At 47.0% G+C, this 18,031-nt stretch overlaps 1 protein-coding gene across 3 annotated transcripts in view; it reads right to left on the bottom strand.

Annotated features, from left to right (window-relative positions):
• Positions 1-17,810, bottom strand: part of LOC144695083 (uncharacterized) — a 44,996-nt gene extending 27,186 nt beyond the window's left edge. For 2 of the 3 annotated variants that reach the window (XM_078566034.1, XM_078566137.1), the window contains exons 1-2: positions 17,634-17,810; positions 3,673-3,777 (exon numbers count right to left, since the gene is read on the bottom strand). In XM_078566034.1, coding sequence (XP_078422160.1) covers positions 3,673-3,777; positions 17,634-17,691 — 163 coding nt within the window. In that variant the 5' untranslated portion in view covers positions 17,692-17,810. The remainder of the gene's footprint in view (positions 1-3,672; positions 3,778-17,633) is intronic. The other variant, XM_078566072.1, reaches the window with a different exon arrangement.
• Positions 17,811-18,031: the final 221 nt, after the last annotated feature.

Below are 18,031 nucleotides of genomic sequence, written 5' to 3'. Positions count from 1 at the left end.
CAGAAAGAGACCGTCAATGCTACAGGCTTTTTTTTAACTTGAACTCCAAGGCTTTGTCCCCTTCACTGTCAGGGCTGACGGCCTGAAGGTGCTGGGGATATGGTTCGGAGGGACCGGGACATGCGTTAGAAACTGGAAGGAGCGAGTGTCTATGGTGGAAAGAAAACTGGGCATGTGGGAGCGACGCTCCCTCTCCATTGTGGGTAAGAACCTGGTCATCAGGTGTGAGGCACTCTCGCTGTTGCTGTATGTGGCGCAGGTCTGGCCCATTCCACACTCCTGCATGGTGGCGATCACTCGAGCCATCTTCCGCTTTATCTGGAGGTCAAAAATGGATCATATCCGCAGGGACGAGATGTACAAGCCTCTAGATAAAGGGGGAAAAAATGTGCCCAACATCGCCCTCATACTGATGGACACCTTTGTGTGCGGCTGCATCAAGCGGTGCGTAGACCCTCAGTACACAAACACCAAGTGTCACTACGTGCTGAGGTTCTACCTGTCCCCGGTGTTGCGAAGGATGGGTCTGGCCACGCTGCCGCGGAACGCTCCAAGTAGTTGGACCGTGCCGTACCACCTGTCCCTCGTGGCAAAATTTATGCAGAGAAACACCTTCGACCACAAGTCCATCATGCAGTGGTCGGCACGTAACGTCTTAAAGGCGCTGAGTGAAAAGGAGAGGGTGGATCCTGTGGGATGGTTCCCTGAGCAGACTGTCAAAGTCATTTGGCAGAATGCCTCATCGCCAGAACTTTCCAACAAGCACCAAGACGTAGCTTGGCTGGTGGTGAGAAAGGCCCTCCCTGTCAGATCCTTCCTACATGCCAGGAGTCTCACCCCCTCTGCACGTTGCCCTCGAGGTGGCTGTGGTGGGGACGAGACCGTTGTTCACCTCCTTGTGGATTGTGCCTTTGCAAAGAAGGTCTGGAGAGAGATGCAGTGGTTTCTGTCGAGGTTCATCCCGAGCAGTTCTGTGACACAGGACTCTGTGCTCTACGGGCTGTTCCCAGGGACACACACCGAGACAAACATCAACTGCAGCTGGAGGATCATCAACTCGGTGAAAGACGCGCTTTGGTCTGCCTGAAAATTGTTGGTCTTCCAGCGCAAAGAGTTGTCCCCGACCGAGTGTTGCAGACTGGCACATTCCAAGGTCCAGGACTACGTGCTGAGGGATGCATTAAAGCTTGGGGCAGCCACCGCAAAGGCGCAATGGGGAAAGGTCGCTGTCTAAGACCTTTCTGCCACAGTGCACCGAGGGACTGGGAACTGTTGAGAGCCCCTTGGGCTGTACAGCTCAAAATGAATGTATGCAGTGAATACTAATTGTATTGAAGCACCTCAGAGTGCAACATGATGTATGTTGATAACTCCAATCCCATTGTCTGATTGTCTGCATTGACCATATTGAAATGATTGTAATATTCATTGATTGTATTGATGCACCTAGTGATCCATGTGTAAATGCTGAATCCGATTGTACTTATGCGATGGCGATTTTGAAATGTTTTGGAATGTTCTTCCAGATATTTTATGAATAAAGTATATTTGTCAAAAAAGAAACTCCAAGGCTTCACACTGAGGAGAAGAAACATTATGTAATTCATTCTTGGTCAAAGCTCCCCGAGAGAGAAAGACACAGAGAGATAGACAGGTAATGAGATAGAAAAACAGAGAGAGACGATAGACAGAGATAGTCAGTGAGAGAGAAATAAACAGAAGGGCAAAGACAGAGAGATAGAGAGAGAGAGAGACACACAGACAGAGCCTTGTGAATAGTGTATCTAATGTTCCAAAATACATTTTTACATTTTGTAAATTAAGATTTTCTAATAATATTCCTTGGCCATCAAAGTCCAACAATGCTTCTCGGCCAAGTGAATGAAGGAATTTGGGTTTTGTTGGTGAGCAGGGTGGGACCTGTGGTAAAACCGTGACTGTTCACATTGCTTTGTGACCAACCATTCAATATTCATCAAAGCGTGGGCACCAGTGTTTGCAGCCTGTATTAAACTGCACATTAAACACAAAGCCATTGTGGGGCTGCCTTTAAGTAGAATCATAGAACTAATAAAGTGCAGAAGGAGCCGTTCAAACCCGTTGTGTCTGTGTTGGCTCTCTACAGGACCAACTCACCTTGTCCCACTCTTCCGCCTTTTCCCCAGAACTCTACAAAGTTTTTCTCTTCAGCTAATTATCCAATTCGATTTTAAAAGCCACGATTGAATCTGCCTCCACCACACTCTCAGGCAGTGTATTCCAGATCCTAACTGCTTGCTGCATGAAAAAAATTTCGCCCAATGTCACTTCTGGTTCTTTTGCCAATGACTTTAAATCTGTGACCACCTGGCTCTCAATCCTTCCACCAACGGGAACAGTAAACCAGGCTTTTGCCATGATGGAGATCCCTGAAATCCTAGATCCCGTCCCTGAACATGGCACTTCCTATTTTCGCGGGAGCGGGACTGGAGTTAAGCCCGTGTTCACGCACATGTGGTTTATGGAGGCCAAGCCATTTCAATCACCAACTGCTTCCACTGAAGTGGGATTTTGGTAGACAAGGAGTGTGAAACCCAGAGAATGCAGATTACACCAGGCAAGAAGAGCTCTGAACTTGGTGGATTCATTTGGATAGGCAGAGAACGCCTTTGGATAGGGTCCCAGGAAACCTTTGGGGGAGGTAAGGCACCCTTTGGGATTGTTAAAGGTAAACAAGATTGTGTGTAAAAATTACATAAATTCATTGGAACTGTCAAAGCTGTCAGGAACTGTCAAAAGATACTATGTGAGTTCGCATTGAGAGGGTAAGGGCAAAAGGTGGTGAGTGGAGGCATGAGTTGGCACTAAGTTGGCAATGGGGCTATAAAGGGCCATGAGGATGTGGGAGGTATAGGGGTTATGAGACACCAGAGAGGGTAGGTAGAGAGGCATGGGTTGGCATGGGAGATGAGGGGCCATGGTGGGGGGTGTTTGGGGCCATGAGTTGGCGTAAGTTGGCATGGATGGAGCATGGGGTATTTATGGGGGTTGAGGGGTAAGGGCTTGGGGGCTCTTTTTTGTTTCAGTCTTTTTTTATTTAATTCAACAAAGTGCCGGGGCATAGAGACAGGCCTTCCGCCCGGTCAGCCTCGCACCCAGCAGCCCCGCACCCATTCAGCCTCGCACCCAGCAGCCTCGCACCCAGCAGCCCCACACCCATTCAGCCTCGCACCCAGCAGCCTCGCACCCAGCAGCCCCACACCCATTCAGCCTCGCACCCAGCAGCCTCGCACCCAGCAGCCTCCACACTGGCTCGCATGACAGCAGGCCCGACTTCTTATCCAGCCCGGACCCTGAGTGAAAATTACAACTGTAGGCCGTCATTTTTGAATGTTGGGTTCTCAGAACCCGGAACTCCCCCATCTCTGCGCACCCAACAACCGAGTGAAAATCTGGGCTAGTGTCTCTCTATCTAGCCTGTCTAGACCCCCGTGAACAGGTTAGCAGAGTTATAGCTTGTTAACCAGTGTTGATCAAGTCATTAGTCACATGTGGCTCAGTTCATAGCACCCTTGCCTTTGAATCAGAGGGTTGTGGGTTCATGTCCCACTCCCGGAAACCAAGAACTGTGATTGTACTCGAAAGAGTTGCAATCTGTGACTGTTGATAACTCGAAAGAGTTTGATTACTAACCATTACCATGAGTTGTAGTCCCAGAATCAGTTGTGTTTAAACTGCTTGTCCCAGCTTCAGATGATGGTCTGTTTGTTGGTGATGGTGATGATTCTGTGTGTCCCCCTGCAGTGTACAATATTCCACATTAGTACCATCCTGGACGTCCAGTAATTGTTTAACATCCTTCATGCTTCTTTGAATGCAGGAAAGAATAGGTAGAATCATAAAGTGATACAGCACCAAGGAAGCCACTCGGTCCATCATGCCTAACGCTGCTCTTTATTCAATTAGTCCCACCCCCCCCATTGCTCATTCCCTGCAACTTTTTCCTTTTCAGGAAAATTATTATTGAATCTGCTTCCACCGTCCTATCAGGCAGCACATTCTAGATCACAACTCTATGCATCGTTTTTACCCCCCTTCATTTCCCCTGGATTTTTTTTTGGCCAATTACTGACAGTGTCCCTCAGGTTACTGATCCCCCTGCCACTGGAAACAGTTTCTCCTTATTTACTCTGTCCAAATCTTTCACAATTTTGAGCAACTCCATTAAATCTCCCCTTAACCTTCTCTGCTCGAAGGAGAACAATCCCAGCTTCTCCACCCTCTGCACATGGACTGAAGTCCCTCATCCCTGGTCCCATTCTAATAAAACTCCTCTCCAAGGCCTCAACATCCTTCCTGAAGTGTGGAGCCCAGAACTGGACACAATCCTCCAGCTGAGGTTGACCAGTTTTTTTATACAGCTTTTGTATAAATTGCTTGCTTTTGTCTTTTTTATAAAGCTTACAAAGCCAAGGATCCTCTGATGCCAGAATTGTACATCCCGCAGGCAAGCCTCCAGACGTCTTCCCGCACTCGCGATATTTCACACGACAGTCAGAAGCGCTCCCACCGACAATTAAGTGGCGATTAAACCCATTAACGACGCAGTTAACAGCGATTTCATGTAGCTGGTCCACATTTACAGTTGGCGGACAGGCCATTCTCCCAGGCGGTATTCCCATTTTTGCTCAAACCTCGATCCAGGGCGGGATGAAATCTCCGTGGGGGAGGTAAAAAGGCAGGAGGGGGGAATCTGAAAGGGGGTGGGGATGGAGGAGAGAGTTCATGATCTAAAATTGTTGAACTCAATAGTCAGTCCGGGAGGCTGTAAAGTGCCTAGTCGGAAGATGAGGTGCTGTTCCTCCAGTTTGCGTTGAGCTTCACTGGAACATTGCAGCAGGCCAGGGACGGACATGTGGGCATGAGAGCAGGGTGGAGTGTTGAAATGGCAAGCGACAGGGAGGTCTGGGTCATGCTTGCGGACAGACCAAAGGTGTTCCGCAAAGCGGTCACCCAGTCTGCGTTTGGTCTCTCCAATGTAGAGGAAACCGCATTGGGAGCAGCGAATGCAGTCGACTAAATTGAGGGAAGTGCAAGTGAAATGCTGCTTCACTTGAAAGGAGTGTTTGGGCCCTTGGACAGTGAAGAGAGGGGAAGTAATGGGGCAGGTGTTGCACCTTCTGCAATTGCATGGGAAGGTGCCTTGGGAGGGGGTTGAGGTGTAGGGGGTGATGGACGAGTGGACCAGGGTGTCCCGGAGGGAACGATCCCTGCGGAATGCTGCCAGGGGGGGTGAAGGGAAGATGTGTTTAGTGGTGGCATCATGCTGGAGTTGGCGGAAATGGGGGAGGATGGTCCTTTGAATGCGGAGGCTGGTGGGGTGATAAGTGACGACAAGGGGGACCCTATCATGTTTCTGGGAGGGAGAGGAAGGTGTGAGGGCGGATGCGCAGGAGATGGGCCAGACACGGTTGAGGGCCCTGTCAACGACCGTGGGTAGAAAACCTCGGTTAAGGAAGAAGGAAGACATGTCAGAGGGACTGTTTTTGAAAGTGACATCATCAGAACAGATGCGACGGAGGCGAAGGAACTGAGAGAATAGGATGGAGTCCTTACAGGAAGCGGGGTGTGAGGAGCAGTAGTCGAGGTAGCTGTGGGAGTCGGTAGGCTTGTAATGGATATTGGTGGACAGTCTATCACCAGAAATTGAGACAGAGAGGTCAAAGAAGAGAAGTTCAGAGATGGACCATGTGAAAATGATGATGGAAATTCCTTTTCCCCCCCCTTTTTTTTCCAATAATTTATATTGATTTTTCTTTTCCCACCTATTTCCATTATTTTTAAATGTATTTCCATCCATTGTTTTATCTCTACCTTTTAGCCTATTTCGATCCCTTCCCTTCACCCCACCCCCACTAGGGCTATCTGTACCTTGCTTGTCCTGCTTTCTACCCTTAATTAGCACATTCCTTAGATAATATCACCACCTTCAACACCTCTTTGTCCTTTTGTCTATGACATCTTTTGGCTATCTCCACCTATCACTGGCCCTCTATCCAGCTCTACTTGTCCCACCCTCCCCTTAAACCAGCTTATATTTCACCCCTTTTCTATTTTTACTTAGTTCTGTTGAAGAGTCATTCGGACTCGAAACGTTAACTGTGTTCCTCTCCGCAGATGCTGCCAGACCTGCTGAGTTTTTCCAGGTATTTTTGTTTTTGTTTTGGATTTCCAGCATCCGCAGTTTTTTGCTTTTATCTAGGAGCTGGTGGTAACTGTGGACAGTTTGCTATAAGGACTGTAATTCTGTAGGGAGTGGGGTCTGTGCTAAGTATAAAAGTGGACCATTACTCTCTGTAGTTTAAAGTATAAGTTACTTACAAAAACAGTGTTTAGCTTAAGTGTTTTTAGTCATTCGTTACATAACAGTAAGAATCTTAAAACGTGAAATCTTGTCGTGGTATCCTTTTCAGCTATTACCCAGAAGTTTCAATTTGTTCTTAAATGTTGTTGGTCTCTATGAAGTTACGATCGAGATGGGAGGAGTGCACTGTCTGGACAGAATTGTCCCAGATTTGCACTAAGTGCAGTAGCGGGTGGGTAAAACCATGTTTTACCTGTTGGCTGCAATGGGGGGTTTTCACGCCGTATCGTCCCAAACCCGTCACATTAGTTATGCATTCCCGGGAAACGCACTGTTTCCATGGCGGACAGGCTCTCATTCGCCTGACACGCCATCACCTCACCACTTCATCACAGCGGGCACCATATTTAAAGTCCAGCCACACGCACACATCTCAGTGCTTCCAGCCCATGACTACCGCAGGGGAGATTCCTATTAAAGGCAAAAAGACTGCAGCCCCCAGGTTTAGTGACACATCACTGGAATACCTTTTGGACACCGTGGAGGCCTACTGTGATGTCCTCTACCCCTGCTCTGGCCGCAGGATGGGCAGCAGCATCACCAATCAGGCGATGGCAGTGGTGGTCAGTGCCAATGGTGCACAGAAGAGGTTGGCCATCCAATGCAGAAAGAGGATGAATCATCTCATCCATGCAGCCAGGGTAAGGCAACCATCTCATCATCTAAACTCTCACACTCAAGCCAATCACACATTCACTGGCATCTCACTCACTGCCAGCTCAAGGGGCATCACCACCTATTCTCACACACACACCCTCCCATGTTCATCTGGCCTCATCTCCTCTGGAGGCTGCCTCCTCAGCCCTCACCATCTCGAGGCCACTTGCACAGATCAACACGTGCCCCCACAGAAACCCTGGGATACCCCCCTTCCCCAGTACAGCCCTCACCCTGCAGCCTCTTTCCTTGCCTGAGGCCACTTCTCCCCCTTCCCCAAGCAAGCCCCAGCCCTGCAGCCATTGAAAAGCCAACCCCACCTTACAGTAGTCTGGTAGGTAGAGAGCTGCCTGTGAACCCCCACTAAAAGTGATGCGGTGCTGCCTGTGAAGCCTGGCGCTGATGACTGCGAGTGCTGCCCGAAGCAAGGTGGGCAATCAAACCTCAAAGTCCCGGGTGAAGTGCAGCTCACCAGGCGCACGTGGTTTATGTGCAGTTGTGAAACATGTCGGCGTGGTATCACACTGACGTGGGCGGACGATCCAGTGAGGGGGGTGTTGGGAGGACCGATTCCAGCGGGCAGGCCTAATAATGACAGGCCGATGAGGTTCCCAACATCCAATGACAGGAAACGTGACCTGCCATCAGCAGGCTGAGCTAAGCAGACGATTTCGATCGGGTTTCACACCATCATCGCGCCATATTGTCCACTCGCGCCACTGGACACGCCCGACACTGACAGGCACAGAAAATCCCAGCCTAGTTCCACCACTCCACAGGTCACAACATGTATTTAAACGAGTTTCCAGCTGGTAATACAGCCAAAGCTGTGCTTTATCTATTAATCGCAGAATGACCATGCAATGCCCAGCTTTCTTCAATAAACAACAGAATTATTCGTTTATTGTAAAACCAGTGTTGTCAAGGGGAGAGGCAAAGCTTATTAACATACGGTATGAAGTGTGAAAGTAGAATGATTACTCTTTCTAAATACAAAAACAGAAACAGAAATACCTGGAAAAACTCAGCAGGTCTGGCCGATGCTGCCAGACCTGCTGAGTTTTTCCAGGTATTTCTGTTTCTGTTTTTGTTTTGGATTTCCAGCATCCGCAGCTTTTTGCTTTTAACTCTTTCTAAATACCCTGACTCAGACGCACACCCACACACTGAAAAAAAAAACAAAATAGAGGAATTCTGCTAAAAAGTTAAAGGTCGATGATTCAGGGGAAAAGGATAAGATGGCAGAGTTCCTGAAATGGTGTCCGGTTTGTCCGGTCGGTCTCTCTGCTCCACTCTGCGGAACAATCGATGACTTTCCAGGTGGACTTGGAGAAAACTCCTGGGCATCAACTGCAGAACGGAGAGCGACCTCGGAGCTGCTTCCATTCACTTGCAACTCTGGGCCAGCTCGGGACTGCAAAGAGAGCTGAGGTCTTTACACAGCAGCTGATCCTTCTTTTCCCCAGAAAGCAAAGCCAAAACCAGCTTTTGGAACATAAGTTTTTCCAGGGAGGGTTTTTCTTCAAAGCCATAAACCACCATGTGACCCTTTTGTAAACAGTCCACTGGGGTCAAGAGGTTTCCAGCTTCTTTAAAGCTGCTGAATTACCTTTTCATGTAAAATGCTGTCTTTTCCATAAACAGCAGCCACCAGAGTCCTTGCATTAACCCTTTAATGGACAGTGTCCTTGAGAAAACACAAACTCCTCTGGAATGTTCTTAGTTCTTGAAGATGAATCGTTTTCTGTGGTCAAAGCGTACATGATAAAGGGGGGTTTAACATTATGAAGGATATTTCAGAACGTTATAACCCAAACACTACTTTCGTGTCCATGCCAATGCTGTCCCCAAAATCCTGGGCTGTATTGATTAGGATTCCGCCCGATGGACATTTCTGGTGCTACTTAAAGGGGTCAGAATTGGTTAAAGCTCAAAGCGAATCTACTGTTGACCTTTTCTTCATTATTTTGGGGGCTTTTAGGTAACAATGCCCTTCCACTGATTGTTACCCTCTTTGTCTTTCTCTGCCGCTTCAGTCTGCTGCCCCCTTATATCCCCTCCCTATTCAGGTGCTGCCCAAAGCCCTGCCAATCTCTGCCTGGATTTCTCACCCTGAGCTGCAAAATCAGAGAGCAACAGGAATCTTAGTTCACCTTTGGAGGCCCAAATCCACACATCACCAGGCAGGTGCAGTGGTCGTGCTGCCCATCCCAGGGTGTGGTGTGAGACTGCAGAGTGTGGGAATCCGGGGAATGCACCTGCAATCCCAGAGAACCACATCCGCAGAGAGTATCTGCTGCTTCAGCAACTTCTGCTCTGAGTGGCTGAGCTGGAGTCTAGCTCCAGACATTGAGAGGATCGGGGCTGGTGAGAGTGACCTGGACAGTTTGTTCCAGGAGGCAGTCACTCCCTTTAGGTTAGGCGGGAGTTTAGAGTTGGTCAGTAGTCAGGGACAGGAGGGTGTGACTGCGAGTCAGGTAGGTAAGGGGATCCACCAGGTAGTGATGGAGGAGGCTCAGCCCCTGACTTTGTCCAGCAGGCACCATGTGCTTGGTACCTGTGTGGCTGAGGAGAAGGACTGCAAGGTGGATGAGTGGACTGACTATGGCACCATGGTGAAGGATGCCACTCAAGTGAGGGGGAGTGAAGAGGAATGTGGTAGTGATAGGAGACAGTACAGGTGGCGAGATACTGTTATCTGCAGTCGGGAGCGCGAGTACTGACAGCTGTGGTGCCCACTTGGTGCAAGGGCTCAGCATATCTGCTCAGGGCTGGAGGGGAACTTGCAGTGGGAGGGGGAGGATCCAGTGGTCATAATCCATGTAGGAACCAATGACACAGGTAAGACTAAGAAAGGAGTTCTGCATTGAGAGCATGCGGAGTTAGGCACTAAATTAAAAAGCACAACCTCAACGGCACAACCAAATCTCTGGATTATTACCTGAGCCGTGTGCAAATTGACACAGGGCAAATAAAATTAGAGGGATGAACGCGTGTGTCAAAGTCCGGTGTGGCAGAAGTGGGTTCCAGTTCGTGAGGCACTGGCACCAGTACTGGGGTAAAGCTGGGGGGCCTGAACCATGCTGGGGCTGGTGTTCTAGCGAGCTGCGTCACTGGGGAATTAGAGAGGATTTTAAACTAAATAGTGGGAGCAAGGGATCAAATTTGGGAAGATGTAGTAAATCAAAGAGTAGAGACAAGGCAAGAGAGAAAGGTACTAATCTGGGAAATGATAAACAGATCCTGACAGGAAGGGATAGAGAGATGTGGTATTGTGTCATGTGACATGACCTCAGGTTGAAGACACCCCTAGGTAGCAGCAACCACAATATGATTGAATTTTACATCCAGTTTGAAAGGGTGAAGAGTGGGTCTAAGGTTTAGCTGAGGGGAGTGAACTCATGGTAGCTAAATTTGCAGATGACACAAAGATAGGTGGGAAAGTATATTGTGAAGAGGACATAAGGAGGTTGCAGACAGATATAGATAGGTTGAGTGCGTGTGCAAACATTTGCCAGATGGAGTATAATGTAAGAAAATGTGAAGCTGTTCACTTTGGCAGGGAGGATAAAAAAGCAGAGAATTAGTTAAATGGTGAACGGCTGCAGAATTCTGAGCTGAAGAGGGATCTGGGTGTTCTAGTACATGAGTCACAAAGAGTTAGTATGCAGGTGCAGCAAGTAATTGAGAAGGCTAATGGAACGGTCTCCTTTATTACGAGAGGAACTGAACATAAAAGTAAGGATGTTATGCTTCAGTTATACAGGGCGTTGGTGAGACTGCACCTCAAATACTGTGTGCAGTTTTGGTCTCCTTATTTAAGGAAGGATGTAAATGCGTTGCAAGCAGTTCAGAGAAGGTTACTAGCCTAATAAAATAGACAGGACAATGAGTTGCACCGTGATCTGCTGGTCAGTCGGTAAGTTATGTGAAGGGTTGAGATTGGTCAACAAGTCATCCCTTAGTTGAACTGAGTTTCAGAGAGAGAAGTGAAGCTCCATTAAGCAGACAGACAGATTTCCACTGAGTATTCTGTCCTGCCAGTTAGAACTGGTTGGACAATGGTGTCCTTCTTACAATGATAGTCAAATTATAAGAATCTTACAACACAGAAGGAGGTCATTCGGCCCATCATGTCTGTGCCAGCTCTTTGATGGGGCTATCCAATTAGTCCCACTCCCCTTCCCGTTCAGCCAATCCTTGATTCAAACAGATTTCTCAATGGAAAACAAGGATGAGAGACTTGACCAGCAGCCAACAGAAACAAGGCAGTTATTGATGCAGGAAATTATACGAATGGGAATATATGCAGATAAGGGAATTGGGACAGACTAGGAGAGTGGATCTGTTCAGTTTTATTTGATCTTTTCCATGATCAGAGAGCAGTGGAACCTTGGCCAGGTCAAATCCGGTTCTTTGTCACCAAAAACAGGAAACAGTCACTTCCCATGAATGTCAGCAAGACCTCTGACAATTTACACAGAATCACTAACCAGCAAACATACATTTAATTATTTACACGGAATCACTAACCAGCTAACATACATTTAACTATTTAAACGGAATCACTAACCAGCTAACATACATTTAACTATTTAAACGGAACCACTAACCAGCTAACATACATTTAACTATTTGCACTGAATCGCTAACCAGAAAACACACATTTAACAATTTACACGGAATCACTAACTAGCTAACATACATTTAACTATTTATAAAGAAAAACTCGCATTTCCATAGCTCCGTACACAACCACAGAATGTCCCAAAGTGTGTGACAGCCAGTAAAGTACTTCTTTAAAATGTAGTCACTGTTGTAAAGTAGGAAACATGGAAGCCAACTTGCACACAGCAAGATCCCACAAACAGTATCATGATGATGAATAGATAATCAGCTTTTAGTGCTATCTGTTGAGGGATAAATATTGGTCAGGACGCAGGGCAGAATTCTCCTACTCTTCTTTAAAATAGTGCCAGGAATTTTTTACATTAACTTAAAAGGGCAGACACGGTCTGGGCTTAATGTCTCATTCAAAAGGCAGCGCATCCAACAGTGCGGTGCTCCCTCAGTGCTGACCCTCCGACAGGGCAGCACTCTCTCAGTACTGACCCTCTGACAGTGCAACATTCCCTCAGTACTGACCCTCTGACAGTGCGGTGCTCCCTCAGTGCTGACCATCCGACAGGGCAGCACTGTCTCAGTACTGAACCTCCGACGGTGCAGCACTCTCTCAGTACTGACCCTCCGACAGTGCAGCACTTCCTCAGTACTGACCCTCTGACAGTGCTGCACTTCCTCAGTACTGACCCTCTGACAGTGCAGCGCTCCCTCAGTACTGACCCTCTGACAGTGCAGCACTCCCTCAGTACTGACCCTCTGACAGTGCGGCACTCCCTCAGTACTGACCCTCTGACAGTGCAGCGCTCCCTCAGTACTGACCCTCTGACAGTGCAGCACTCCCTCAGTACTGACCCTCTGACAGTGCAGCGCTCCCTCAGTACTGACCCTCTGACAGTGCAGCACTCCCTCAGTACTGACTCTCTGACATGCTGGGTGTCAGCTTATATTCTACACTCAACTCTCTAGGATACGACTTGAACTCATGACTTTCTGACTCAATGTTGAGTGTGGGTCCTACTGAACTATAGCTGACTGAAAAAGAAAGAGAAGCAAACACAAAGATTTCTAAGTACAGGACTGGTTCTCCATCAATGTTTGTCATTTGTCCTTTTATATCTCTCAATTATCTCTGAGAGTAACCATCTTGGCTGTGGGAAATGAGAGATGAGAAACAGCAGCAGAACTGTCTTATGTTTGATTGTAAACTCCTCTGTAAAGTTATTCGAGGGAGTACAGACAAAGTTTATCAGGATGTTTCCAAGAATGAACTTTAATTCTGGGGAGGGAGTGGAAAGGTTCAGACCATTCTACTGGAACAGAGAAGGTTAAGAGGTGACCAAGTAGAGATTTTCAAGATGTTGAGATGTTTTGATAGACTGGATCAAGATAAGTGTTTTCCTCTGGAGAGTGGGTCAATGACTGGGAGTCACGGATTCAAAATTATTGGAAAAAGATTTAGGGAGAGATGAGGAGAATTGTTTTCACTCAGACTTATTGGGATCCGGAACACTCGACCCGAAAAGATGGTGAAAGCTGATTCCACAAATCATTTCCAAAAGAAGTTGACAGGTTTTGGTGGGTGAGAATTTTACATAGTTAAAAACAAGAAATGGTGAACTGGGACTAAGCACAACTGTTCTTTGAAAGAACCAGCATAGGTCTGATGGGCTGAATAGTCTCCTTCAGTGCTGTCTCTGTCTCTGATTCTATTCTATGATTCTCCGGTTTGTGGATTTTCCTCTTCCTAGTTCTGTCACATTGATGAAAGTCCTTGAAAAAATATTTGGATAATCCTTGATTCCAACGTGTTCCATTTCCTTCCATCTTTTCACGCTCCACATTTTCTTATGTTCTCCACTGGTTTGAGTGGGATTGTCAGCAAAATCAGATCATGCTCCCCCACATTCTCCCACATCTGTCCCCGATTACCATTCGTCAACAAATACTAACCTGTCTCCAAAACATCCACAAAGCAACCTTTTGCATGACTCATCCTTGTTCTAAGTGGGAGTTCAGAACTCATTGCTGCTCCTCCTTATGCAAAGCTACACAATCTCAGCAAGGATTGTGCTTTTCAGCAGAATTCAGTGCTGCCTGGATTGGCGGGGGGGGCGAGGGTGGTGGGCTTGGGGGGTGGTGGCTGAATTGCAACCGAAGTTGGCGGAAAAAAAAACCCAAAAAGGTCCTGCAAAGAGTTTTAGGGGAATAAGACCTGATCATAATTATCAAAGTAACGAATAAATCCAACTGTAGAGAGCAGTTGACTGGTGTCAGAGCATTGGGTGATGGGAGAGCAATTGTAGCGGTCGACAAGGGTCATGTGGTCATGAGTCTGTCCATTGAGATGAATAAATGAATCAGCGAGTTTAGCCTCCAGATAATAAGCACAAATAAATTAAGAGAACGGACAAAGATACAGGAGCTAAAAGCAAAATACTGCGGATGCTGGAAATCTGCAACAAAAACAAAAATAGCTGGAAAAACTCAGCAGGTCTGACAGCATCTGCGGAGAGGGACACAGTTAACATTTCGAGTCCGTCTGACTCTTCAACAGAACTAAGGAAATAGAGAAATGAGGTGAAATATAAGCTGGTTGAGAGGGGGTGGGACAGGTGGAGCTGGATAGAGGGCCAGTGATAGGTGGAGATTGCCAAAGATGTCATAGACAAAAGGACAAAGAGGTGTTGACGGTGGTGATATTAGCTAAGGAATGTGTTAATGGTGACATTAAGGGTAGAAAGCAGGACGAGCAAGTGACCGATAGCCCTAGTGGGGGTGGGGTGGGGGGGAGGGGATCGAAATAGGCTAAAAGGTAGAGATTAAACAATGGATGGAAATACACTTTAAAATAATGGAAATAGGTGGGAAAAGAAAAATATATATAAAATAAAAAATTATAAAGTATTGGAAAAAGGGGGATTGGAAAGGGGGTGGGGATGGAGGAGAGAGTTTATGATCTGAAGTTGTTGAACTCAATATTCAGTCCGGAAGGCTGTAAAGTGCCTAGTCGGAAGATGAGGTGCTGTTCCTCCAGTTTGCGTTGAGCTTCACTGGAACAATGCAGCAGGCCAAGGATGGACATGTGGGCATGAGAGCAGGGTGGAGTGTTGAAATGGCAAGCGACAGGGAGGTCTGGGTCATGCTTGCGGACAGACCGAAGGTGTTCTACAAAGCGGTCACCCAGTTTGCGTTTGGTCTCTCCAACGTAGAGGAAACCGCATTGGGAGCAGCGAATGCAGTAGACTAAATTGAGGGAAGTGCAGATGAAATGCTGCTTCACTTGACAGGAGTGTTTGGGCCCTTGGACGGCGAGGAGAGGGGAAGTAAAGGGGCAGATATTGCACCTTCTGTGTGGGCATGGGGAGGTGCCATATGTGGAGGTTGAGGAGCAGGGGGTGATGGAGGAGTGGACCAGGGTGTCCCGGAGGGAACGATCCCTATGGAATGCCGTCAGGGGGGGTGAAGGGAAGATGTGTTTGGTGGTGGCATCATGCTGGAGTTGGCGGAAATGGCGGAGGATGATCCTTTGAATGCGGAGCCTGGTGGGGTGATAAGTGAGGACAAGGGGGACCTATCATGTTTCTGGGAGGGAGAGGAAGGTGTGAGGGCGGATACAGGAGCTGATTGGATCCTTGACACTGACAAGGACTGGGCTGAACAGTCAAACTAAAAAAAGCAAGGAAACAGGGAGCAGAGACACTAGTACATATCTAAAAATCACTAGAAATTTGAATATCGAGTATCAGCAAACAGCTAATGATATCTTTAAATTTAGAAAGGGAGATGGGGCAAATCCAGGGAAATATGAAGCAGTTAGTTTAATGTCGATGGTCAGCAAAATAATGGAGTCTTTACGCGAAGATGTAATTAAAACCATCTAATAATTCAAAATATAACATAGCAGTTAGCACGGATCTCAAAAGGGAAGGTCACACTTGACCAAACTTATTGAAATCTTTGAAGAAGTGACAGGAAGAGTAGACAAGGATAATGTGGTAGATGTAATATATTTAGATTTTCCAAAGGACTTCAGTAAGTTACGGCTTGGTAGACTCATGCCTAAGTTCATGTGAAGATGGAGACAAACAGCAAAATAGATAGTAAGCTAACTACCAAATGGAGAGTGGTTAAGGCGAATTGCATAGGTGCTACACAAGGGAGAAAGGGTGATAGGGTGAGATGAAGAGGGGTGAGAGGAGGTTCCTATGGAGCATAAAGACCTCCAGAGACAACTGGGGCCAAATGATTTTGTGCCTTAAATTTAATGTAAACATCGTGTGGTTGGATAAATGCTGCCATTCTTGACCAATTAAATCAGAACTTTATATTTTGAGGGATATCTGGGTTTTTTTTGTTACATCTTTCTAAGTACATACACGAGCCCGTGCTGCATATTAATGTAAGCAATGAACAACCAAATATTCGCCTTAGACAATGGGGAGTGGCAATGAACAGCTGGTCCATGTCTGCAGCACATGGTGAAATCTTCCAGCAATTCAAGACATCTGTACCGGAATGCTTAAAATGTGTCAATAATTCAGCCACGCACATTTCACAGGCGGCTGCAGAACATACAAACTAGCAAGTTACATGAGGCAATGTCGTCTTTGTAAATTGAGACATTGAATTAAAAAAATAAGAAAGTCATGCTAAACCTTAAAGAACATTTGGTTAGGCCTTATCTGGAGTATTGTGTGCAATTCTGGGCACCACACTTTAGGAAGATTTTATGGAATAGATTTACTGGAATAGCACCAGAAATGAGTGACTTCTGAGGTATCAGGTGGGGTGTAAGTTTAATGTTGCACCTCCGACAGTGCAGCACTCCCTCAGTACTGATCCTCCGACAGGGCAGCCCTCCCTCAGTACTGACCCTCTGACAGTGCAGCACTCCCTCAGTACTGACCCTCTGACAGTTCAGCACTCCTTCAGTACTGACCCTCTGACAGTGCAGCCTTCCCTCAATACTGACCCTCCGACAGTGCAGCATTCCCTCAATACTGACCCTCCGACAGTGCAGCCTTCCCTCAATACTGACCCTCCGACAGTGCAGCACTCTCTCAGTACTGACTCCGACAGTGCAGCCTTCCCTCAATACTGACCCTCCGACAGTGCGGCACTCTCTCAGTACTGCTCTGAAGTATCAGCCTAGATTTTGTACTCAAGTCTCTGGAGTAAGGCTTGAACCTTTGACTCAGAGATGAGAGTGCTTCCCACTGTGTCACTGCTGACAAAGAGGCACCATCATTATTACACCATGATCACCTGCTGGGTCAGTAGGTTGGATGAAAGGTTCTGATTGGTGTGCCAGTCATCGGTTTGTTGAATATCTGCAATTCTTACAGAGAAGGTGGACACTTTATCAGGAATTCATTAGACCAACATGCCTACTCACCCAATCTGGAAAACATTACTCCCTAACAACTTGCCTTTCTATTGGGATCATCCCATTCTCAACACATTCCATTAGCAACATCACTACACATCTGCTGGTGTAAAACATAAACTCCTGGTGCAAAATCCTGGAACAATTATTCCCAACTTTAAGTCCTATTGCAGCCCGTCATTCCACCCCCTGGGAACTGAAAATGATCAACTGAGCATCACAAATATCAGGGCCTGTCGCTGATTTATTTATAGCTGCTTGTGATAACACCAGAGGGCGGGGCAACTGAAACTCTACTTTAAATGTTTCCTAACAGGACAAGTACGAATCTCTCACTGTAAGATGTGTCTCCCGAACTTTCCTGATCTGTAGGTAACTCCCTTTTTAATGGTTGTCCACCTCCTGGTTCGTATCTGGGAACATCCTCAGATGTGTCCTTTTACTACACCCTGCGCAACTGGTGGATCTGCCGATAAGAGCCCGTCGACATAAAACGTTGGAGAATCACCGCCAGGCGCATCTGATTCTAAGGAAACAAAGTAAGGAATGGGGAGGGTTTCTTACCGACAAACGTGTGACAAAAGCATAACAGCAAAAGGATGGTTACAGCCCAGGACCTCATTTTCTGGCGTCTTTATCCAGGGACGTCAAGGCTGGTTATTTTCTTTTGAAGCCAGCGGTGTGCAGGTCACTGAGTGGTGGAAAAGGTTTGAAACCAACAGTGAAGACTCCTGGTTAATTTAGAACTTCCTCTGATAAATCACAGCCGGAAATCTTTGCCATTGACATTCAGCCAAGAGGAAAATTTTGTTTAAATGATTTACAACAAATCAGTGGGGGGGTGGGGAGGGGGTGGGGGGGTGGGGATACAGTGCACCACTCCTTTTTAAATAAAAATAGAAAGGCTGCAGTACGGATTGTCCTGGTAAAACCCCTTGTCCCTGTAGAATGCTGAGACCCAG

This window comes from Cetorhinus maximus, chromosome 1 (assembly GCF_964194155.1).
Source record: "Cetorhinus maximus chromosome 1, sCetMax3.hap1.1, whole genome shotgun sequence".
NCBI classification, from domain to species: domain Eukaryota; kingdom Metazoa; phylum Chordata; class Chondrichthyes; order Lamniformes; family Cetorhinidae; genus Cetorhinus; species Cetorhinus maximus.
Note: the sequence above shows the minus strand (reverse complement) of the source record. Positions and strands in the feature narration are given on the sequence as shown.